This window comes from Oncorhynchus keta, chromosome 13 (assembly GCF_023373465.1).
Source record: "Oncorhynchus keta strain PuntledgeMale-10-30-2019 chromosome 13, Oket_V2, whole genome shotgun sequence".
Classification (NCBI taxonomy): Eukaryota; Metazoa; Chordata; class Actinopteri; order Salmoniformes; family Salmonidae; genus Oncorhynchus; species Oncorhynchus keta.
This window is the reverse complement of record NC_068433.1, coordinates 393,886-418,002: the sequence shown is the minus strand read 5'-3', so window position 1 is coordinate 418,002 and position 24,117 is coordinate 393,886. Positions and strand designations below refer to the sequence as shown.

The 24,117-nt window shown below is 46.2% G+C and overlaps 1 protein-coding gene and 1 long non-coding RNA gene across 9 annotated transcripts in view; one reads left to right on the top strand and one right to left on the bottom strand.

Moving 5' to 3' along the window:
• Positions 1-12,242, top strand: part of LOC127906561 (sodium/hydrogen exchanger 9B2-like) — a 48,298-nt gene extending 36,056 nt beyond the window's left edge. For 3 of the 4 annotated variants that reach the window (XM_052458800.1, XM_052458799.1, XM_052458801.1), the window contains exons 10-12: positions 861-997; positions 11,269-11,467; positions 12,133-12,242. In XM_052458800.1, coding sequence (XP_052314760.1) covers positions 861-997; positions 11,269-11,467; positions 12,133-12,197 — 401 coding nt within the window. In that variant the 3' untranslated portion in view covers positions 12,198-12,242. The remainder of the gene's footprint in view (positions 1-860; positions 998-11,268; positions 11,468-12,132) is intronic. The other variant, XR_008061871.1, reaches the window with a different exon arrangement.
• LOC127906562 (uncharacterized) lies at positions 6,441-10,798 on the bottom strand. Of its 5 annotated transcripts, none has more exons than XR_008061874.1 (6): positions 10,261-10,798; positions 9,951-10,198; positions 9,762-9,885; positions 9,511-9,696; positions 9,199-9,446; positions 6,441-9,071 (listed from the first exon to the last, which is right to left on the bottom strand). It is a non-coding gene; the product is annotated as an uncharacterized LOC127906562 (long non-coding RNA). The 5 variants fall into 5 exon arrangements; XR_008061872.1 differs by having other exon boundaries at positions 10,326-10,798; XR_008061875.1 differs by having other exon boundaries at positions 9,573-9,696; positions 10,326-10,798.
• Positions 12,243-24,117: the final 11,875 nt, after the last annotated feature.

Below are 24,117 nucleotides of genomic sequence, written 5' to 3'. Positions count from 1 at the left end.
GACAACTACTACTACTACTACTACTACTATACTACCACTAATACTACTACTAAACAACAACTAGACAACTACTACTACTACTACTATACTACCACTAATACTACTACTAAACAACAACTAGACAACTACTACTACTACTACTACTACTACTATACTACCATAAATAATACTACTAAACAACAACTAGAAAACTACTACTACTACTACTACTACTACTACTACTACTACTACTACTACTGCTGCTGTTACTACTAATGCTATTACTACTACTACTACTATTACTACAACTACAACTACTACTACTACAACTAAAACAACAACTACGACTACTAAAACTACTATAACTAAAACTACTACTACTACTACTATAACTAAAACTACTACTACTACTACTACTACTATAACTAAAACTACTACTACTACCTTTCTCCCCTACCCATCTCTCTCTCTCCCCCGTCTCTCCCCTACCCATCTCTCTCTCTCCCCCGTCTCTCCCCTACCCATCTCTCTCCCCCGTCTCTCCCCTACCCATCTCTCTCCCCCCCGTCTCTCCCTACCCATCTCTCTGTCTCTGTCTATCCCTCTCCCCTACCCACCTCTCTCTCCCCCGTCTCTTCCTACCCATCTCTCTGTCTCTGTCTATCCCTCTCCCCTACCCATCTCTCTCTCTCCCCCGTCTCTCCCCTACCCATCTCTCTCTCTCCCCCGTCTCTCCCCTACCCATCTCTCTCCCCCGTCTCTCCCCTACCCATCTCTCTCTCTCCCCCGTCTCTCCCCTACCCATCTCTCTCCCCCGTCTCTCCCCTACCCATCTCTCTCTCTCCCCCGTCTCTCCCCTACACATCTCTCTCTGTGTCTAGGTCTGGGCATGGCCTGTCTCGGGACAGGTCTGGTTATCAGGGTTCTCTTCACGTTTCTCATGGTGTTCTTTGGTGGATTCAACACAAAGGAGAAGCTGTTTATCTCTGTGGCTTGGCTTCCCAAGGCCACAGTACAGGTCAGTTTATAGCACTACAAGAAATTAGAACTACAGTACTACTCTGTTAGAACTACAGGTCTATTAGAACTACAGGTCTATTAGAACTACAGTACTACTCTGTTAGAACTACAGGTGAATTATAACTACAGGTCTATTAGAACTACAGGTGAATTAGAACTACAGGTCTATTAGAACTACAGCTTTATTAGAACTACAGGTGAATTACAACTACAGGTGAATTAGAACTACAGGTCTATTAGAACTACAGGTCTATTAGAACTACAGGTCTATTAGAACTACAGGTGAATTAGAACTACAGGTCTGTTAGAACTACAGGTGAATTATAACTACAGGTGAATTAGAACTACAGGTCTATTAGAACTACAGCTTTATTAGAACTACAGGTGAATTAGAACTACAGGTGAATTAGAACTACAGGTCTATTAGAACTACAGCTTTATTAGAACTACAGGTGAATTAGAACTACAGGTGAATTAGAACTACAGGTGAATGAGAACTACAGGTGGATTTGAACTACAGGTCTATTAGAACTACAGGTCTATTAGAACTACAGGTCTATTAGAACTACAGGTGAATTAGAACTACAGGTGAATTAGAACTACAGGTGAATCAGAACTACAGGTCTATTAGAACTACAGGTCTATTCGAACTACAGGTGAATTAGAACTACAGGTCTATTAGAACTACAGCTTTATTAGAACTACAGGTGAATTAGAACTACAGGTGAATTAGAACTACAGGTCTATTAGAACTACAGGTGAATTATAACTACAGGTCTATTAGAACTACAGGTGAATTAGAACTACAGGTCTATTAGAACTACAGGTGAATTATAACTACAGGTGAATTAGAACTACAGGTGAATTAGAACTACAGGTCTATTAGAACTACAGCTTTATTAGAACTACAGGTGAATTAGAACTACAGGTGAATTAGAACTACAGGTCTATTAGAACTACAGGTGAATTAGAACTACAGGTGAATTAGAACTACAGGTCTATTAGAACTACAGGTCTATTAGAACTACAGGTCTATTCGAACTACAGGTGAATTAGAACTACAGGTGAATTAGAACTACAGGTCTATTAGAACTACAGGTGAATTATAACTACAGGTCTATTAGAACTACAGGTGAATTATAACTACAGGTCTATTAGAACTACAGGTGAATTAGAACTACAGGTCTATTAGAACTACAGGTGAATTATAACTACAGGTGAATTAGAACTACAGGTGAATTAGAACTACAGGTGAATTAGAACTACAGGTGAATTAGAACTACAGGTCTATTAGAACTACAGGTGAATTAGAACTACAGGTGAATTAGAACTACAGGTGAATTAGAACTACAGGTCTATTAGAATTACAGGTCTATTAGGACTACAGGTCTATTAGAACTACAGCTTTATTAGAACTACAGGTGAATTAGAACTACAGGTGAATTAGAACTACAGGTGAATTAGAACTACAGGTGAATTAGAACTACAGGTCTATTAGAACTACAGGTGAATTAGAACTACAGGTGAATTAGAACTACAGGTGAATGAGAACTACAGGTGGATTTGAACTACAGGTCTATTAGAACTACAGGTCTATTAGAACTACAGGTGAATTAGAACTACAGGTGAATTAGAACTACAGGTGAATTAGAACTACAGGTCTATTAGAACTACACGTCTATTCGAACTACAGGTGAATTAGAACTACAGGTCTATTAGAACTACAGGTGAATTAGAACTACAGGTCTATTAGAACTACAGCTTTATTAGAACTACAGGTGAATTAGAACTACAGGTGAATTAGAACTACAGGTCTATTAGAACTACAGGTGAATTAGAACTACAGGTGAATTAGAACTACAGGTGAATGAGAACTACAGGTGGATTTGAACTACAGGTCTATTAGAACTACAGGTCAATTAGAACTACAGGTATATTAGAACTACAGGTCTATTAGAACTACAGGTCTATTAGAACTACAGGTGAATTAGAACTACAGGTGAATTAGAACTACAGGTGAATGAGAACTACAGGTGGATTTGAACTACAGGTCTATTAGAACTACAGGTCTATTAGAACTACAGGTGAATTAGAACTACAAGTGAATTAGAACTACAGGTGAATTAGAACTACAGGTCTATTAGAACTACAGGTCTATTCGAACTACAGGTGAATTAGAACTACAGGTGAATTAGAACTACAGGTCTATTAGAACTACAGGTCTATTAGAACTACAGGTCTATTAGAACTACAGGTGAATTATAACTACAGGTGAATTATAACTGCAGGTCTATTAGAACTACAGGTGAATTAGAACTACAGGTCTATTAGAACTACAGCTTTATTAGAACTACAGGTGAATTAGAACTACAGGTCTATTAGAACTACAGGTGAATTAGAACTACAGGTGAATTAGAACTACAGGTGGATTAGAACTACAGGTCTATTAGAACTACAGGTCTATTAGAACTACAGGTCTATTAGAACTACAGGTGAATTAGAACTACAGGTGAATTAGAACTACAGGTGAATTAGAACTACAGGTTTATTAGAACTACAGGTCTATTCGAACTACAGGTGAATTAGAACTACAGGTGAATTAGAACTACAGGTCTATTATAACTACAGGTGAATTAGAACTACAGGTCTATTAGAACTACAGGTGAATTTGAACTACAGGTCTATTAGAACTGCAGGTGAATTAGAATTACAGGTCTATTAGAACTACAGGTGAATTAGAACTACAGGTGAATTAGAACAACAGGTGAATTAGAACTACAGGTCTATTGGAACTACAGGTGAATTAGAACTACAGGTGAATTAGAACTACAGGTGAATTAGAACTACAGGTCTATTAGAACTACAGGTCTATTAGGACTACAGGTCTATTAGAACTACAGCTTTATTAGAACTACAGGTGAATTAGAACTACAGGTCTATTAGAACTACAGGTGAATTGGAACTACAGGTGAATTAGAACTACAGGTGAAGTAGAACTACAGGTGAATTAGAACTACAGGTGAATTAGAACTACAGGTCTATTAGAACTACAGGTCTATTAGAACTACAGGTGAATTAGAACTACAGGTGAATTAGAACTACAGGTCTATTAGAACTACAGGTCTATTAGAACTACAGGTGAATTAGAACTACAGGTCTATTAGAACTACAGGTCTATTAGAACTACAGGTGAATTAGAACTACAGGTGAATTAGAACTACAGGTCTATTAGAACTACAGGTGAATTAGAACTACAGGTCTATTAGAACTACAGGTCTATTAGAACTACAGGTCTATTAGAACTACAGGTGAATTAGAACTACAGGTCTATTAGAACTACAGGTCTATTAGAACTACAGGTCTATTAGAACTACAGGTGAATTAGAACTACAGGTCTATTAGAACTACAGAACAGGAATAGATAAGCTGTTTATATATGTTGCTCTGCTCTGAAGGCCACCATATAGGCAACAAAATAGATGTTTTTTTTTCATATTGTTTTGCCAAACTTGCTGCACCATCTGTCCACTAGAGGGCCACAACAGTCCACATCCCTTTACACCATCTGCCCACTAGAGGGCCACAACAGGCCACATCCCTGTACACCATCTGTCCACTAGAGGGCCACAACAGGCCACATCCCTGAACACCATCTGCCCACTAGAGGGCCACAACAGGCCACATCCCTGTACACCATCTGCCCACTAGAGGGCCACAACAGGCCACATCACTGTACACCATCTGCCCACTAGAGGGCCACAACAGGCCACATCCCTGAACACCATCTGCCCACTAGAGGGCCACAACAGGCCACATCCCTGTACACCATCTGCCCACTAGAGGGCCACAACAGGCCACATCCCTGAACACCATCTGCCCACTAGAGGGCCACAACAGGCCACATCCCTGAACACCATCTGCCCACTAGAGGGCCACAACAGGCCACATCCCTGTACGCCATCTGCCCACTAGAGGGCCACAACAGGCCACATCCCTGTACACCATCTGCCCACTAGAGGGCCACAACAGGCCACATCCCTGTACACCATCTGCCCACTAGAGGGCCACAACAGGCCACATCCCTTTACACCATCTGCCCACTAGAGGGCCACAACAGGCCACATCCCTGAACACCATCTGCCCACTAGAGGGCCACAACAGGCCACATCCCTGAACACCATCTGCCCACTAGAGGGCCACAACAGGCCACATCCCTGAACACCATCTGCCCACTAGAGGGCCACAACAGGCCACATCCCTGAACACCATCTGCCCACTAGAGGGCCACAACAGGCCACATCCCTGAACACCATCTGCCCTCTAGAGGGCCACAACAGGCCACATCCCTGAACACCATCTGCCCACTAGAGGGCCACAACAGGCCACATCCCTGAACACCATCTGCCCTCTAGAGGGCCACAACAGGCCACATCCCTGAACACCATCTGCCCACTAGAGGGCCACAACAGGCCACATCCCTGAACACCATCTGCCCTCTAGAGGGCCACAACAGGCCACATCCCTGAACACCATCTGCCCTCTAGAGGGCCACAACAGGCCACATCCCTGAACACCATCTGCCCACTAGAGGGCCACAACAGGCCACATCCCTGAACACCATCTGCCCACTAGAGGGCCACAACAGGCCACATCCCTGAACACCATCTGCCCTCTAGAGGGCCACAACAGGCCACATCCCTGAACACCATCTGCCCACTAGAGGGCCACAACAGGCCACATCCCTGAACACCATCTGCCCACTAGAGGGCCACAACAGGCCACATCCCTGAACACCATCTGCCCACTAGAGGGCCACAACAGGCCACATCCCTGAACACCATCTGCCCTCTAGAGGGCCACAACAGGCCACATCCCTGAACACCATCTGCCCACTAGAGGGCCACAACAGGCCACATCCCTGAACACCATCTGCCCTCTAGAGGGCCACAACAGGCCACATCCCTTTACACCATCTGCCCACTAGAGGGCCACAACAGGCCACATCCCTGAACACCATCTGCCCTCTAGAGGGCCACAACAGGCCACATCCCTGTACACCATCTGCCCACTAGAGGGCCACAACAGGCCACATCCCTGAACACCATCTGCCCACTAGAGGGCCACAACAGGCCACATCCCTGTACACCATCTGCCCTCTAGAGGGCCACAACAGGCCACATCCCTGAACACCATCTGCCCACTAGAGGGCCACAACAGGCCACATCCCTGAACACCATCTGCCCTCTAGAGGGCCACAACAGGCCACATCCCTGTACAGTCATAAGATACCTCTAAACAGTTTGTTAAATAGTGAACCAAATAGCCTACGCGGTCTGTCTGCATTGACCATATATGCTGCTGCTACTGTTTAATATCTGTCAGTCCTAGTTATCTGTACATCTCATTCTAAAGTCATGGGCATTAATATGGTGATGCCCCCCCCTTGCTGTTTTAACAGAGTCCACCCTTCTACAAAGGCTTTCCATTAGATGTTGGAAAGAGCATTAGTGAGGTCGGGGCAATGATGTTGTGCTATTAGGCCTGCAGTCGGAGTTTCAATTCATCCCAAAGGTGTTCGATGGGGTTGAGGTCAGTGCTCTGTGCAGGCCAGCCAAGTTCTTTCACACCGATCTCGACAAACCATTTCTCTTTCTGCATAGTGGCATTGTCATGCTGAAACAGGAAAGGGCCTTCTCCAAACTGTAGCATCATAGTTGAAAGCACAGAATCATCTAGAATGTCATTGTGTGCTGTGGTATTAAGATTTCCCTTCACTCCAGTGAGGGACCCGAACCATGAAAAACAGCCCCAGACCATTATTCCACTAAATTCTACAGTTGGCACTATACATTCGGGCAGGTAGCGTTCTCCTGGCATCCGCCAAACCCAGATTCATCCATGTGTAACGGATGTGAAACGGCCAGCTTCGGTAGCGGTGGTGTGGTGCTAAATAGCGTTTCAATCGGTGACGTCACTCGCTCTGAGACCTTGAAGTAGTGGTTCCCCTTGCTCTGCAAGGGCCGCGGCTCTTGTGGAGCGATGGGTAACGATGCTTCGTGGGTGACTGTTGTTGATGTGTGCAGAGGGTCCCTGGTTCGCGCCCCGCTATGTGCGAGGGGACGGTCTAAAGTTATACTGTTACACATGGGACTGCCAGATGGTGAAGTGTGATTCATCACTACAGAGAACACATTTCCACTGCTCCAGAGTCCAATGGTGGTGAGCTTCACACCACTCCAGCCAACGCTTAGCATTGCGTATGGTGATCTTAGGCTTGTGTGCGTCAGCTCAGCCGTGGAAACCCCAGCAAACAGTTATTGTGCTGACTTTGCTTCCCGAGGCAGTTTGGGACTCAGTCGTGTTGCAACCGAGTACGATGCGCCTCAGTGTTCGGCGGTCCCGTTCTTTACGCTTGCGGTTGAGCCATTATAACTCTTAGACGTTTCCACTTCACAATAACAGACCTTACGGTTGACCCGTAGTGTTAGTAGTGTGTATTTACCCACTGTGTTGGGGTGTAGATGCTCTAGCAGGGCAGAAACTGACTTGTTGGAAAGATGGCAGCTTGTCAACTTGTCACGCTGAAAGTCACTGAGACTCTTCAGTAAGGCCATTCTACTAACACGTTGTGTCTATGGAGATTGCATGGCTGTGTGATAGATATTATACCCCTGTCAGCAACGGCTGAACTAGACAAATCCACTAATTTGAAGTGACGTCCACATAATTTTGTATAGACACCTACAGGGCTTCTGGAAAGTATTCAGACCCTTTGACCTTTTCCACATTTTGTTACTTTACAGCCTTATTCTAAAATGGATTAAATAGTTTTTCAATTTACACACAAAACCCCATAATTTGATAACACATTTTTAAAAATAAAAATGAAATATTTCCTTTACATAAGTATTTGGACTCTTTGTTGAAGCACCTTTGGCAGCGATTACAGCCTCGAGTCTTCTTGAGTATGACACTAGATGCTTGGCACACCTGTATTTAGGGAGTTTCTCCCATTCTTCTCTGCAGATCCTCTCAAGCTCTGTCAGGTTGGATGGGGAGCGTCGCTGCACAGCTATTTACAGGTCTCTGAAGAGATGTTCAAATTGGGTTCTAATCTGGGCTCTGGCCGGGCCACTCCTGCGTTGTCTTGGCTGTGTGCTTAGGGGTGTTGTCCTGTCGGAAGGTGAACCTTCACCCCAGTCTGAGGTCCTGAGCGCTCTGGAGCAGGTTTTCATCAAGGATCTCTCTGTACTTTGCTCCATTCAACTTTCCCTTGATCCTGACTAGCCTCCCAGTCCCTGTCTCTGAAAAACGTCGCCACTGCATGATGCTGCCACCACCATGCTTCACTTTAGGGATGGTGCCAGGTTTCCTCCTGACGTGATTTACATTTTACATTTACATTTAAGTCATTTAGCAGACGCTCTTATCCAGAGCGACTTACAAATTGGTGCATTCACCTTATGACATCCAGTGGAACAGCCACTTTACAATAGTGCATCTAAATCTTTTAAGGGGGGGGGGGGTGAGAAGGATTACTTTATCCTATCCTAGGTATTCCTTAAAGAGGTGGGGTTTCAGGTGTCTCCGGAAGGTGGTGATTGACTCGTGATGCATGGCATTCAGGCCAAAGAGTTCAATCTTGATTTCATCAGACCAGAGAATCTTGTTTCTCATGGTCTGAGACCTTTAATAGCCTTTTGGCAAACTCCAAGCGGCTGTCATATGCTTTCTACTGAGGAGTTGCTTCCTTCTGGTCACTCTACCATAAAAGCCTGATTGGTAGAGTGCTGCAGAGATGGGAGAACCTTCCAGAAGGACACCCATGTTCACAGAAACTCTGGAGTTCTGTCAGAGTAAGCATCAGGTTCTTGGTCACCTACCTGACCAAGGACCTTCTCCCCTGATTGCTCAGTTTGGCAGTAACTATTCATCTGTTATTCTACACCTGTTGTCTCTCTGTGTTGTTGGGAAGGGCCTGTCAGTAACTATTCATCTGTTATTCTACACCTGTTGTCTCTCTGTGTTGTTGGGAAGGGCCTGTCAGTAACTATTCATCTGTTATTCTACACCTGTTGTCTCTCTGTGTTGTTGGGAAGGGCCTGTCAGTAACTATTCATCTGTTATTCTACTACACCTGTTGTCTCTCTGTGTTGTTGGGAAGGGCCTGTCAGTAACTATTCATCTGTTATTCTACACCTGTTGTCTCTCTGTGTTGTTGGGAAGGGCCTGTCAGTAACTATTCATCTGTTATTCTACACCTGTTGTCTCTCTGTGTTGTTGGGAAGGGCCTGTCAGTAACTATTCATCTGTTATTCTACACCTGTTGTCTCTCTGTGTTGTTGGGAAGGGCCTGTCAGTAACTATTCATCTGTTATTCTACACCTGTTGTCTCTCTGTGTTGTTGGGAAGGGCCTGTCAGTAACTATTCATCTGTTATTCTACACCTGTTGTCTCTCTCTGTGTTGTTGGGAAGGGCCTGTCAGTAACTATTCATCTGTTATTCTACACCTGTTGTCTCTCTGTGTTGTTGGGAAGGGCCTGTCAGTAACTATTCATCTGTTATTCTACACCTGTTGTCTCTCTGTGTTGTTGGGAAGGGCCTGTCAGTAACTATTCATCTGTTATTCTACACCTGTTGTCTCTCTGTGTTGTTGGGAAGGGCCTGTCAGTAACTATTCATCTGTTATTCTACACCTGTTGTCTCTCTGTGTTGTTGGGAAGGGCCTGTCAGTAACTATTCATCTGTTATTCTACTACACCTGTTGTCTCTCTGTGTTGTTGGGAAGGGCCTGTCAGTAACTATTCATCTGTTATTCTACACCTGTTGTCTCTCTGTGTTGTTGGGAAGGGCCTGTCAGTAACTATTCATCTGTTATTCTACACCTGTTGTCTCTCTGTGTTGTTGGGAAGGGCCTGTCAGTAACTATTCATCTGTTATTCTACTACACCTGTTGTCTCTCTGTGTTGTTGGGAAGGGCCTGTCAGTAACTATTCATCTGTTATTCTACACCTGTTGTCTCTCTGTGTTGTTGGGAAGGGCCTGTCAGTAACTATTCATCTGTTATTCTACACCTGTTGTCTCTCTGTGTTGTTGGGAAGGGCCTGTCAGTAACTATTCATCTGTTATTCTACACCTGTTGTCTCTCTGTGTTGTTGGGAAGGGCCTGTCAGTAACTATTCATCTGTTATTCTACACCTGTTGTCTCTCTGTGTTGTTGGGAAGGGCCTGTCAGTAATTATTCATCTGTTATTCTACACCTGTTGTCTCTCTGTGTTGTTGGGAAGGGCCTGTCAGTAACTATTCATCTGTTATTCTACTACACCTGTTGTCTCTCTGTGTTGTTGGGAAGGGCCTGTCAGTAACTATTCATCTGTTATTCTACACCTGTTGTCTCTCTGTGTTGTTGTTGTTGTTTACTATCACTGTATTTTTCTATGTCTGTTAACCTTTTTAAACTAAAATAAATACAACTAAACTAAACATTAAGACCGAGCTTTCCAAGGTTCTGATTATCTGGTTTCTAAAAGGTTTTATTGGGTTCTATTTACTCCAGTCTGCTATTAGGTTCTACAGCCCTGGACATGGCCTGTGTAGGGGGGTATGTGGTTCTAGATCTGGGTATCTAAATCATTCTGTTGGTTCTGTTGGGTTCTAGGCAGCGATAGGTTCTACAGCCTTGGACATGGCCCGTGTAGAGGGGTATGTGGTTCTAGATCTGGGTATCTAAATCATTCTGTTGGTTCTGTTGGGTTCTAGACAGCGATAGGTTCTAAAGCCTTGGACATGGCCCGTGTAGATGAGTTTTTTTGGTTCTAGATCTGGGTATCTAAATCATTCTGTTGGTTCTGTTGGGTTCTAGACAGCGATAGGTTCTAAAGCCTTGGACATGGCCCGTGTAGAGGGGTATGTGGTTCTAGATCTGGGTATCTAAATCATTCTGTTGGTTCTGTTGGGTTCTAGACAGCGATAGGTTCTAAAGCCTTGGACATGGCCCGTGTAGAGAGGTATTTGGTTCTAGATCTGGGTATCTAAGTCAATCTAATTGGTTCTGTTGGGTTCTAGACAGCGATAGGTTCTACAGCCTTGGACATGGCCCGTGTAGAGAGGTATTTGGTTCTAGATCTGGGTATCTAAGTCAATCTAATTGGTTCTGTTGGGTTCTAGACAGCGATAGGTTCTACAGCCTTGGACATGGCCCGTGTAGAGGGGTATGTGGTTCTAGATCTGGGTATCTAAATCATTCTGTTGGTTCTGTTGGGTTCCAGGCAGCGATAGGTTCTAAAGCCTTGGACATGGCCCGTGTGTCGGGGGATGAGGTTCTGGTGAAGTACGGTCTGGATGTTCTGACTGTGGCTGTTCTGGCCATCCTCACTACAGCACCTCTAGGAGCCCTGGGGATCGGCCTGGCAGGGCCCAGACTGCTGACCAGACACCCGGAGGACACACACGCAGACAGGAAAGAGGGTGAGTGTACGCACACACGAGTATAGACAGCGAAATACACACTTAAGCAGCCAGGCAAGTAGGTATGAACTCACAAACACACCCTAAAACATAAGTGTGTATTACAACAGGGACACACCCTGTAGCTATGACCTGTCCATTCCAGAACCAGTGTCTCCAGCACAGTGCAATGAGTCCCAAGTGGCACCCTATACCAGATCTAGTGCACTACTTTTGACCAGGGCACATAGGGAAATGGTTCCATTGGGGACACATACATAGTGTTTATGTTGTTCGAACCCACTGTCACTCTCTAAGCCTAAACACACTCTTTGTGTCTCCTTCTGTTGAGTAATGTTAGTCTGGTGGAGTCAGTATATCTCTATAGTGGGTGATAATGTTAGTCTGGTGGAGTCAGTATATCTCTATAGTGGGTGATAATGTTAGTCAACCCCCACCCCTCATCAACCCCCACCCCCTCATCCCTCATCAACCCCCACACGTCATTAACCCCCACCCCTCATCAACCCCCACACGTCATCAACCCCCACCCCTCATCAACCTCCACCCCTCATCAACCCCCACCCCTCATCAACCCCCACCCCTCATCAACCCCCATCAACCCCCACCCCTTGTTGTGAGTTGATGTCAGTTTGATTGACATGTCTGTTGATCTCTCTGGTCAGGTGACTTGGAGGCAGACACGGAGACGCCACAGAAAGACATGGTGACCTTCGAGAGCAAATTATAACGAGAGGAGAGGAGAGGAGAGGAGAAGGGAGGGGAGGGGAGGAGAGGAGAGGAGAGAGAGGAGAGGAGAGGAGGGGAGGAGAGGGAGGAGAGGAGAGGAGAGGAGAGGAGAGGGGGAGGGGGGAGGGGAGGGAGAGGGAGGAGAGGAGGAGAGGGAGGAGAGGGGGAGGGAGAGGGAGAGGAGAGGAGGAGAGGAGAGAGGAGAGGAGAGGAGAGGAGAGGAGAGGAGAGGAGAGAGGGAGGGGAGGGGAGGGGAGGGGAGGAGATGGAAAGGGAAGTTAGGGAAGGGACGGTAAGGAGAGGAGGCTTTAGATAATTGAAATTCACCAGAAAACACTCTTTACAGACAATATATAGATGGCTGTATTTACTGTCTTTACATTAATGCTTTTAAAACATTGTATGTATTCATCTTGTATGAAATGTAGAATAAAAAAAACACAATGGTGATTTGTAAAGTTGTTTATGTTGTATTATTAATTAGAAACTGGGAAACTACTACTGCACTTGTACACGTGTTCATTCACAAGCTCTGAAGTCGTTCAGAACACTCATTGGCTAAAACAGGCAGGGGCAGGGGCAGGGGCAGGGGCAGGGGCTGGGTCAGGGTCAGGGTCAGGGGCAGGGGCTGGGTCAGGGGCAGGGGCAGGGGCAGGGGCTGGGTCAGGGTCAGGGGCAGGGTCAGGGGCAGGGTCAGGGTCAGGGTCAGGGTCAGGGGCAGGGTCAGGGGCAGGGGCAGGGGCAGGGGCAGGGGCAGGGGCAGGGGCAGGGTAAGGGGCAGGGGCAGGGGCAGGGGCTGGGTCAGGGGCAGGGGCTGGGTCAGGGTCAGGGTCAGGGGCAGGGTCAGGGGCAGGGTCAGGGGCAGGGGCAGGGGCAGGGGGCAGGGGCAGGGGCAGGGCAGGGGCAGGGTAGGGTCAGGGTCAGGGGCAGGGGCAGGGGCAGGGCAGGGGCAGGGGCAGGGGTCAGGGGGGGGCAGGGGCTGGGTCAGGATCAGGGTCAGGGGCAGGGGCAGGGTCAGGGACTGGGTCAGGGGGTCAGGGGCAGGGTCAGGGTCAGGGTCAGGGGCAGGGTCAGGGGCAGGGGCAGGGGGCTGGGTCAGGGGGGGCAGGTACAGGGTCAGGGGCAGGGGTGGGTCAGGGGCGGGCAGGTCAGGGTCAGGGGCAGGGTCGGGGGCAGGGGGTCAGGGCAGGGGCAGGGGCAGGGTCAGGGGCAGGGTCAGGGGCAGGGTCAGGGCAGGGTCAGGGGCAGGGGCAGGGGCAGGGGCAGACAGGGGCAGGGGCAGGGGTACAGGGTCAGGGGCAGGGCAGGTGGCAGGGGCAGGGCCAGGGTCAGGGTCAGGGGCAGGGGGCAGGGTCAGGGGCTGGGTCAGGGTCAGGGGCAGGGGTCAGGGTCAGGGGCAGGGGGCAGGGGCAGGGGGCAGGGGGCAGGGGCAGGGGCAGGGGCAGGGGTCAGGGGCAGACAGAGTGGCAGGGGCATGGGCAGGTACAGGGTCAGGGGCAGGCAGAGTGGTTAGGCGGGCAGGTACAGGGTCAGGGGGGCAGCAGTGGGGTCAGGGGGCAGGGTCAGGGGCAGGTCAGGGGTTAGTGGGCAGGGTCAGGGTCAGGGTCAGGGGGTCAGGGGCAGGGTCAGGGGCAGGGGCAGACAGAGTGGAAGGCAGGTACAGGGGCAGGGGGACAGAGTGGGCAGGCAGGCAGGTATAGGGTCAGGGGCAGGCAGGCTGGGTCAGGCAGGTACAGGGGCAGGGGCAGACAGAGTGGTTAGGCGGGCAGGTACAGGGGCAGGGGCAGGGGCAGGGTCAGGGGCAGACAGGGTCAGGCGGGCAGGGTACAGGGGCAGGGGCAGGGTCAGGGTCAGGTACAGGGTCAGGGGGTCAGGGTCAGGGGCAGGGGCAGGGGCAGGCAGAGTGGTTAGGCGGGCAGGTACAGGGTCAGGATCAGGAGGGGGAGAAAAAGAGAGGCTGGAAAAGACAGGAGCTGACAGGACAAAAGCTGGTAGACAAACAAGACGAACTGGCAACAGAAAGGTGCTGTATAAGTACACAGGAGACACCTGGAGGGGGATGGAGACAATCGCAAAGACAGGTGAACAGATGAAGGCGAGACAGATTTATATAAATAATGCTTTGTTGCTGCATTTAACTGTTGTAAATGCAGTTCATCATGTGGGAGAAGTCAGGGGAATGATAGACGAGTTTCGCTCTAGTAATTACCAGTTGGAGGGATGTTCAAGTGCATTTTTCCTAGTTTTATGCTCACATTCAGATTGTTATTCAGTCATATGCTCATGGTCACAGATGTAATTGCAGTGTACAGTGAGCTCCAACAGTGCGGGGGTGGGGGAGCAGGTAGCTCACGAGGGTGTCTATTCAGCAGCCTGATGGTCTGGGGTAGAAACAGCTGACTAGTGGTGTCTATTCAGCAGTCTGATGGTAGAAACAGCTGACTAGTGGTGTCTATTCAGCAGCCTGATGGTCTGATGGTAGAAACAGCTGACTAGTGGTGTCTATTCAGCAGTCTGATGGTAGAAACAGCTGACTAGTGGTGTCTATTCAGCAGCCTGATGGTCTGATGGTAGAAACAGCTGACTAGTGGTGTCTATTCAGCAGCCAGATGGTCTGATGGTAGAAACAGCTGACTAGTGGTGTCTATTCAGCAGTCTGATGGTAGAAACAGCTGACTAGTGGTGTCTATTCTGATGGTCTGATGGTAGAAACAGCTGACTATGGTCTATTCTGATGGTGAGAAACAGCTGACTAGTGGTGTCTATTCAGCAGTCTGATGGCAGTGGTGTCTGATGGTAGAAACAGCTGACTAGTGGTGTCTATTCAGCAGCCTGATGGTAGAAACAGCTGACTAGTAGGTGTCTATTCAGCAGTCTGATGGTAGAAACAGCTGACTAGTGGTGTCTATTCAGCAGTCTGATGGTAGAAACAGCTGACTAGTGGTGTCTATTCAGCAGCCTGATGGTAGAAACAGCTGACTAGTGGTGTCTATTCAGCAGTCTGATGGTAGAAACAGCTGACTAGTGGTGTCTATTCAGCAGTCTGATGGTAGAAACAGCTGACTAGTGGTGTCTATTCAGCAGCCTGATGGTAGAAACAGCTGACTAGTGGTGTCTATTCAGCAGCCTGATGGTAGAAACAGCTGACTAGTGGTGTCTATTCAGCAGCCTGATGGTAGAAACAGCTGACTAGTGGTGTCTATTCAGCAGCCTGATGGTAGAAACAGCTGACTAGTGGTGTCTATTCAGCAGCCTGATGGTCTGATGGTAGAAACAGCTGACTAGTGGTGTCTATTCAGTCTGAGTCTGAGTGGTGTCTTCAGCAGTAGAAACAGCTGACTAGTGGTGTCTATTCAGCAGCCTGATGGTCTGATGGTAGAAACAGCTGACTAGTGGTGTCTATTCAGCAGCCTGATGGTCTGATGGTAGAAACAGCTGACTAGTGGTGTCTATTCAGCAGCCTGATGGTAGAAACAGCTGACTAGTGGTGTCTATTCAGCAGTCTGATGGTAGAAACAGCTGACTAGTGGTGTCTATTCAGCAGCCTGATGGTAGAAACAGCTGACTAGTAGAAACAGCTGACTAGTGGTCTATTCAGCAGCCTGTTGGTCTGATAGTAGAAACAGCTGACTAGTGGTGTCTATTCAGCAGCCTGATGGTCTGGGGTAGAAACAGCTGAGTGGTGTCTATTCAGCAGTCTGATGGTGTCTATTCAGCAGTCTGATGGTAGAAACAGCTGACTAGTGGTGTCTATTCAGCAGCCTGATGGTCTGGGGGTAGAAACAGCTGACTAGTGGTGTCTATTCAGCAGCAGGATGGAAGAAACAGCTGACTAGTGGTGTCTATTCAGCAACCTGATGGTCTGGGGGTAGAAACAGCTGACTAGTGGTGTCTATTCAGCAGCCTGATGGTAGAAAAAGCTAACTAGTGGTGTCTATTCAGTAGCCTGATGGTCTGGGGGTAGAAACAGCTGACTAGTGGTGTCTATTCAGCAGTCTGATGGTAGAAACAGCTGACTAGTGGTGTCTATTCAGCAGCCTGATGGTCTGGGGGTAGAAACAGCTGACTAGTGGTGTCTATTCAGCATGGTCTGAGGGTAGAAACAGCTGACTAGTGGTGTCTATTCAGCAGTCTGATGGTAGAAACAGCTGACTAGTGGTGTCTATTCAACAGCCTGATGGTAGAAACAGCTGACCAGTGGTGTCTATTCAGCAGCCTGATGGTAGAAACAGCTGACTAGTGGTGTCTATTCAGCAGTCTGATGGTAGAAACAGCTGACTAGTGGTGTCTATTCAGCAGTCTGATGGTAGAAACAGCTGACTAGTGGTGTCTATTCAACAGCCTGATGGTAGAAACAGCTTACCAGTGGTGTCTATTCAGCAGTCTGATGGTCTGGGGGTAGAAACAGCTGACTAGTGGTGTCTATTCAGCAGTCTGATGGTCTGGGGGTAGAAACAGCTGACTAGTGGTGTCTATTCAGCAGTCTGATGGTAGAAACAGCTTACCAGTGGTGTCTATTCAGCAGTCTGATGGTCTGGGGGTAGAAACAGCTGACTAGTGGTGTCTATTCAGCAGTCTGATGGTCTGGGGGGTAGAAACAGCTGACTAGTGGTGTCTATTCAGCAGTCTGATGGTCTGATAGTAGAAACAGCTGACTAGTGGTGTCTATTCAGCAGTCTGATGGTAGAAACAGCTGACTAGTGGTGTCTATTCAGCAGTCTGATGGTAGAAACAGCTGACTAGTGGTGTCTATTCAACAGTCTGATGGTCTGATAGTAGAAACAGCTGACTAGTGGTGTCTATTCAGCAGTCTGATGGTAGAAACAGCTGACTAGTGGTGTCTATTCAGCAGTCTGATGGTAGAAACAGCTGACTAGTGGTGTCTATTCAGCAGCCTGATGGTCTGGAGGTAGAAACAGCTGACTAGTGGTGTCTATTCAGCAGTCTGATGGTAGAAACAGCTGACTAGTGGTGTCTATTCAGCAGCCTGATGGTCTGATGGTAGAAACAGCTGACTAGTGGTGTCTATTCAGCAGTCTGATGGTAGAAACAGCTGACTAGTGGTGTCTATTCAGCAGCCTGATGGTAGAAACAGCTGACTAGTGGTGTCTATTCAGCAGTCTGATGGTAGAAACAGCTGACTAGTGGTGTCTATTCAGCAGTCTGATGGTAGAAACAGCTGACTAGTGGTGTCTATTCAGCAGCCTGATGGTAGAAACAGCTGACTAGTGGTGTCTATTCAGCAGCCTGATGGTCTGATGGTAGAAACAGCTGACTAGTGGTGTCTATTCAGCAGTCTGATGGTAGAAACAGCTGACTAGTGGTGTCTATTCAGCAGCCTGATGGTAGAAACAGCTGACTAGTGGTGTCTATTCAGCAGTCTGATGGTAGAAACAGCTGACTAGTGGTGTCTATTCAGCAGTCTGATGGTAGAAACAGCTGACTAGTGGTGTCTATTCAGCAGTCTGATGGTAGAAACAGCTGACTAGTGGTGTCTATTCATGAATCAGGCAAGGGAGTCTTTAGGAGTGTTACTACTGATCTGGGATTAAACCATCCCACCAGGTGTATTAGGAGTGTTACTACTGATCTGGGATTAAACCATCCCACCAGGTGTATTAGGAGTATTACTACTGATCTGGGATTAAACCATCCCACCAGGTGTATTAGGAGTATTACTACTGATCTGGGATTAAACCATCCCACCAGGTGTATTAGCTGAGTGTTACTACTGATCTGGGATTAAACCATCCCACCAGGTGTATTAGGAGTATTACTACTGATCTGGGATTAAACCATCCCACCAGGTGTATTAGGACTATTACTACTGATCTGGGATTAAACCATCCCACCAGGTGTATTAGGAGTATTACTACTGATCTGGGAAACATTAAACCATCCCACCAGGTGTATTAGGAGTGTTACTACTGATCTGGGATTAAACCATCCCACCAGGTGTATTAGGAGTATTACTACTGATCTGGGATTAAACCATCCCACCAGGTGTATTAGGAGTGTTACTACTGATCTGGGATTAAACCATCCCACCTGGTGTATTAGCAGTGTTACTACTGATCTGGGATTAAACCATCCCACCAGGTGTATTAGCTGACTAGTGTTACTACTGATCTGGGATTAAACCATCCCACCAGGTGTATTAGGAGTGTTACTACTGATCTGGGATTAAACCATCCCACCAGGTGTAGAAACAGCTGAGTATTACTACTGATCTGGGTTAAACCATCCCACCAGGTGTATTAGGAGTATTACTACTGATCTGGGATTAAACCATCCCACCAGGTGTATTAGGAGTGTTACTACTGATCTGTAGATTAAACCATCCCACCAGGTGTATTAGGAGTATTACTACTGATCTGGGTCTATTAAACCATCCCACCAGGTGTATTCAGCAGCCTGAGTATTACTACTGATCTGGGATTAAACCATCCCACCAGGTGTATTAGGAGTCTGTTACTACTGATCTGGGATTAAACCATCCACCAGGTGAAACCATTAGGTGTATTCAGCAGTGTTACTACTGATCTGGGATTAAACCATCCCACCAGGTGTATTAGGAGTATTACTACTGATCTGGGATTAAACCATCCCACCAGGTGTATTAGGAGTGTTACTACTGATCTGGGATTAAACCATCCCACCAGGTGTATTAGTGAGTGTTACTACTGATCTGGGATTAAACCATCCCTGAGGTAGAAACCAGGTGTATTAGCCTGAGTGTTACTACTGATCTGGGATTAAACCATCCCACCAGGTGTATTCAGCAGTCTGAGTGTTACTACTGATCTGGGATTAAACCATCCCACCAGGTGTATTAGGAGTATTAGAAACACTGATCTGGGATTAAACCATCCCACCAGGTGTATTAGCAGTATTACTACTGATCTGGGATTAAACCATCCCACCAGGTGTATTAGGAGTCTATTACTACTGATCTGGGATTAAACCATCCCACCAGGTGTATTAGGAGTATTACTACTGATCTGGGATTAAACCATCCCACCAGGTGTATTAGGAGTGTTACTACTGATCTGGGATTAAACCATCCCACCAGGTGTATTAGAAGTGTTACTACTGATCTGGGATTAAACCATCCCACCAGGTGTATTAGCAGAGTTTTACTACTGATCTAGTGGGATTAAACCATCCCACCAGGTGTATTAGAAACAGCTGACTAGTATTACTACTGATCTGGGATTAAACCATCCCACCAGGTGTATTAGGAGTATTACTACTGATCTGGTAGAAACAGCTGATTAAACCATCCCACCAGTGGTGTATTCAGCAGTATAGAAACAGCTGACTCTGGGTCTATTCAAACCATCCCACCAGGTGTATTACTACTGATCTGGGATTTAAACCATCCCACCAGGTGTATTAGTGAGTATTACTACTGATCTGGGATTAAACCATCCCACCAGGTGTATTAGAAACAGCTGACTAGTGGTTACTACTGATCTGGGATTAAACCATCCCACCAGGTGTATTAGGAGTATTACTACTGATCTGGGATTAAACCATCCCACCAGGTGTATTAGGAGTGATTACTACTGATCTGGGATTAAACCATCCCACCAGGTGTATTAGGAGTGTTACTACTGATCTGGGATGGAAACAGCTGATTAAACCATCCCACCAGGTGTATTAGGAGTGTTACTACTGATCTGGGATTAAACCATCCCACCAGGTGTATTAGTGGTGTCTATTCAGCAGTATTACTACTGATCTGGGATTAAACCATCCCACCAGGTGTATTAGGAGTGTTACTACTGATCTGGGATTAAACCATCCCACCAGGTGTATTAGGAGTATTACTACTGATCTGGGATTAAACCATCCCACCAGGTGTATTAGGAGTATTACTACTGATCTGGGATTAAACCATCCCACCAGGTGTATTAGGAGTGTTACTACTGATCTGGGATTAAACCATCCCACCAGGTGTATTAGGAGTGTTACTACTGATCTGGGATTAAACCATCCCACCAGGTGTATTAGGAGTATTACTACTGATCTGGGATTAAACCATCCCACCAGGTGTATTAGGAGTATTACTACTGATCTGGGATTAAACCATCCCACCAGGTGTATTAGGAGTGTTACTACTGATCTGGGATTAAACCATCCCACCAGGTGTATTAGGAGTGTTACTACTGATCTGGGATTAAACCATCCCACCAGGTGTATTAGGAGTGTTACTACTGATCTGGGATTAAACCATCCCACCAGGTGTATTAGGAGTATTACTACTGATCTGGGATTAAACCATCCCACCAGGTGTATTAGGAGTGTTACTACTGATCTGGGATTAAACCATCCCACCAGGTGTATTAGGAGTATTACTACTGATCTGGGATTAAACCATCCCACCAGGTGTATTAGGAGTATTACTACTGATCTGGGATTAAACCATCCCACCAGGTGTATTAGGAGTGTTACTACTGATCTGGGATTAAACCATCCCACCAGGTGTATTAGGAGTGTTACTACTGATCTGGGATTAAACCATCCCACCAGGTGTATTAGGAGTATTACTACTGATCTGGGATTAAACCATCCCACCAGGTGTATTAGGAGTGTTACTACTGATCTGGGATTAAACCATCCCACCAGGTGTATTAGGAGTATTACTACTGATCTGGGATTAAACCATCCCACCAGGTGTATTAGGAGTATTACTACTGATCTGGGATTAAACCATCCCACCAGGTGTATTAGAGTATTACTACTGATCTGGGATTAAACCATCCCACCAGGTGTATTAGGAGTGTTACTACTGATCTGGGATTAAACCATCCCACCAGGTGTATTAGGAGTTTTACTACTGATCTGGGATTAAACCATCCCACCAGGTGTATTAGGAGTGGGATTACTACTGATCTGGGATTAAACCATCCCACCAGGTGTATTAGGAGTATTACTACTGATCTGGGATTAAACCATCCCACCAGGTGTATTAGGAGTGTTACTACTGATCTGGGATTAAACCATCCCACCAGGTGTATTAGGAGTATTACTACTGATCTGGGATTAAACCATCCCACCAGGTGTATTAGGAGTGTTACTACTGATCTGGGATTAAACCATCCCACCAGGTGTATTAGGAGTATTACTACTGATCTGGGATTAAACCATCCCACCAGGTGTATTAGGAGTGTTACTACTGATCTGGGATTAAACCATCCCACCAGGTGTATTAGGAGTATTACTACTGATCTGGGATTAAACCATCCCACCAGGTGTATTAGGAGTGTTACTACTGATCTGGGATTAAACCATCCCACCAGGTGTATTAGGAGTATTACTACTGATCTGGGATTAAACCATCCCACCAGGTGTATTAGGAGTATTACTACTGATCTGGGATTAAACCATCCCACCAGGTGTATTAGGAGTATTACTACTGATCTGGGATTAAACCATAAACCATCCCACCAGGTGTATTAGGAGTGTTACTACTGATCTGGGATTAAACCATCCCACCAGGTGTATTAGGAGTATTACTACTGATCTGGGATTAAACCATCCCACCAGGTGTATTAGGAGTGTTACTACTGATCTGGGATTAAACCATCCCACCAGGTGTATTAGAGTGTTACTACTGATCTGGGATTAAACCATCCCACCAGGTGTATTAGGAGTATTACTACTGATCTGGGATTAAACCATCCCACCAGGTGTATTAGAGTGTTACTACTGATCTGGGATTAAACCATCCCACCAGGTGTATTAGGAGTGTTACTACTGATCTGGGATTAAACCATCCCACCAGGTGTATTAGGAGTATTACTACTGATCTGATCTGGGATTAAACCATCCCACCAGGTGTATTAGAGTGTTACTACTGATCTGGGATTAAACCATCCCACCAGGTGTATTAGGTGTGTTACTACTGATCTGGGATTAAACCATCCCACCAGGTGTATTAGGAGTGTTACTACTGATCTGGGATTAAACCATCCCACCAGGTGTATTAGGAGTGTTACTACTGATCTGGGATTAAACCATCCCACCAGGTGTATTAGAGTATTACTACTGATCTGGGATTAAACCATTCCACCAGGTGTATTAGGAGTGTTACTACTGATCTGGGATTAAACCATCCCACCAGGTGTATTAGGAGTATTACTACTGATCTGGGATTAAACCATCCCACCAGGTGTATTAGGAGTATTACTACTGATCTGGGATTAAACCATCCCACCAGGTGTATTAGGAGTGTTACTACTGATCTGGGATTAAACCATCCCACCAGGTGTATTAGGAGTATTACTACTGATCTGGGATTAAACCATCCCACCAGGTGTATTAGGAGTGTTACTACTGATCTGGGATTAAACCATCCCACCAGGTGTATTAGAGTGTTACTACTGATCTGGGATTAAACCATCCCACCAGGTGTATTAGGAGTATTACTACTGATCTGGGATTAAACCATCCCACCAGGTGTATTAGGAGTATTACTACTGATCTGGGATTAAACCATCCCACCAGGTGTATTAGAGTGTTACTACTGATCTGGGATTAAACCATCCCACCAGGTGTATTAGGAGTGTTACTACTGATCTGGGATTAAACCATCCCACCAGGTGTATTAGGAGTGTTACTACTGATCTGGGATTAAACCATCCCACCAGGTGTATTAGGAGTATTACTACTGATCTGGGATTAAACCATCCCACCAGGTGTATTAGGAGTATTACTACTGATCTGGGATTAAACCATCCCACCAGGTGTATTAGGAGTGTTACTACTGATCTGGGATTAAACCATCCCACCAGGTGTATTAGGAGTATTACTACTGATCTGGGATTAAACCATCCCACCAGGTGTATTAGGAGTATTACTACTGATCTGGGATTAAACCATCCCACCAGGTGTATTAGGAGTGTTACTACTGATCTGGGATTAAACCATCCCACCAGGTGTATTAGGAGTATTACTACTGATCTGGGATTAAACCATCCCACCAGGTGTATTAGGAGTATTACTACTGATCTGGGATTAAACCATCCCACCAGGTGTATTAGAGTGTTACTACTGATCTGGGATTAAACCATCCCACCAGGTGTATTAGGAGTATTACTACTGATCTGGGATTAAACCATCCCACCAGGTGTATTAGGTTACTACTGTATTTACTGATCTGATCTGGGATTAAACCATAAACTGATCTGGGATTAAACCATCCCACCAGGTGTATTAGGAGTGTTACTACTGATCTGGGATTAAACCATCCCACCAGGTGTATTAGGAGTGTTACTACTGATCTGGGATTAAACCATCCCACCAGGTGTATTAGGAGTATTACTACTGATCTGGGATTAAACCATCCCACCAGGTGTATTAGGAGTATTACTACTGATCTGGGATTAAACCATCCCACCAGGTGTATTAGGAGTATTACTACTGATCTGGGATTAAACCATCCCACCAGGTGTATTAGGAGTGTTACTACTGATCTGGGATTAAACCATCCCACCAGGTGTATTAGGAGTGTTACTACTGATCTGGGATTAAACCATCCCACCAGGTGTATTAGGAGTATTACTACTGATCTGGGATTAAACCATCCCACCAGGTGTATTAGGAGTGTTACTACTGATCTGGGATTAAACCATCCCACCAGGTGTATTAGGAGTGTTACTACTGATCTGGGATTAAACCATCCCACCAGGTGTATTAGGAGTATTACTACTGATCTGGGATTAAACCATCCCACCAGGTGTATTATCTGGGAGTATTACTACTGATCTGGGATTAAACCATCCCACCAGGTGTATTAGGAGTGTTACTACTGATCTGGGATTAAACCATCCCACCAGGTGTATTAGGAGTATTACTACTGATCTGGGATTAAACCATCCCACCAGGTGTATTAGGAGTATTACTACTGATCTGGG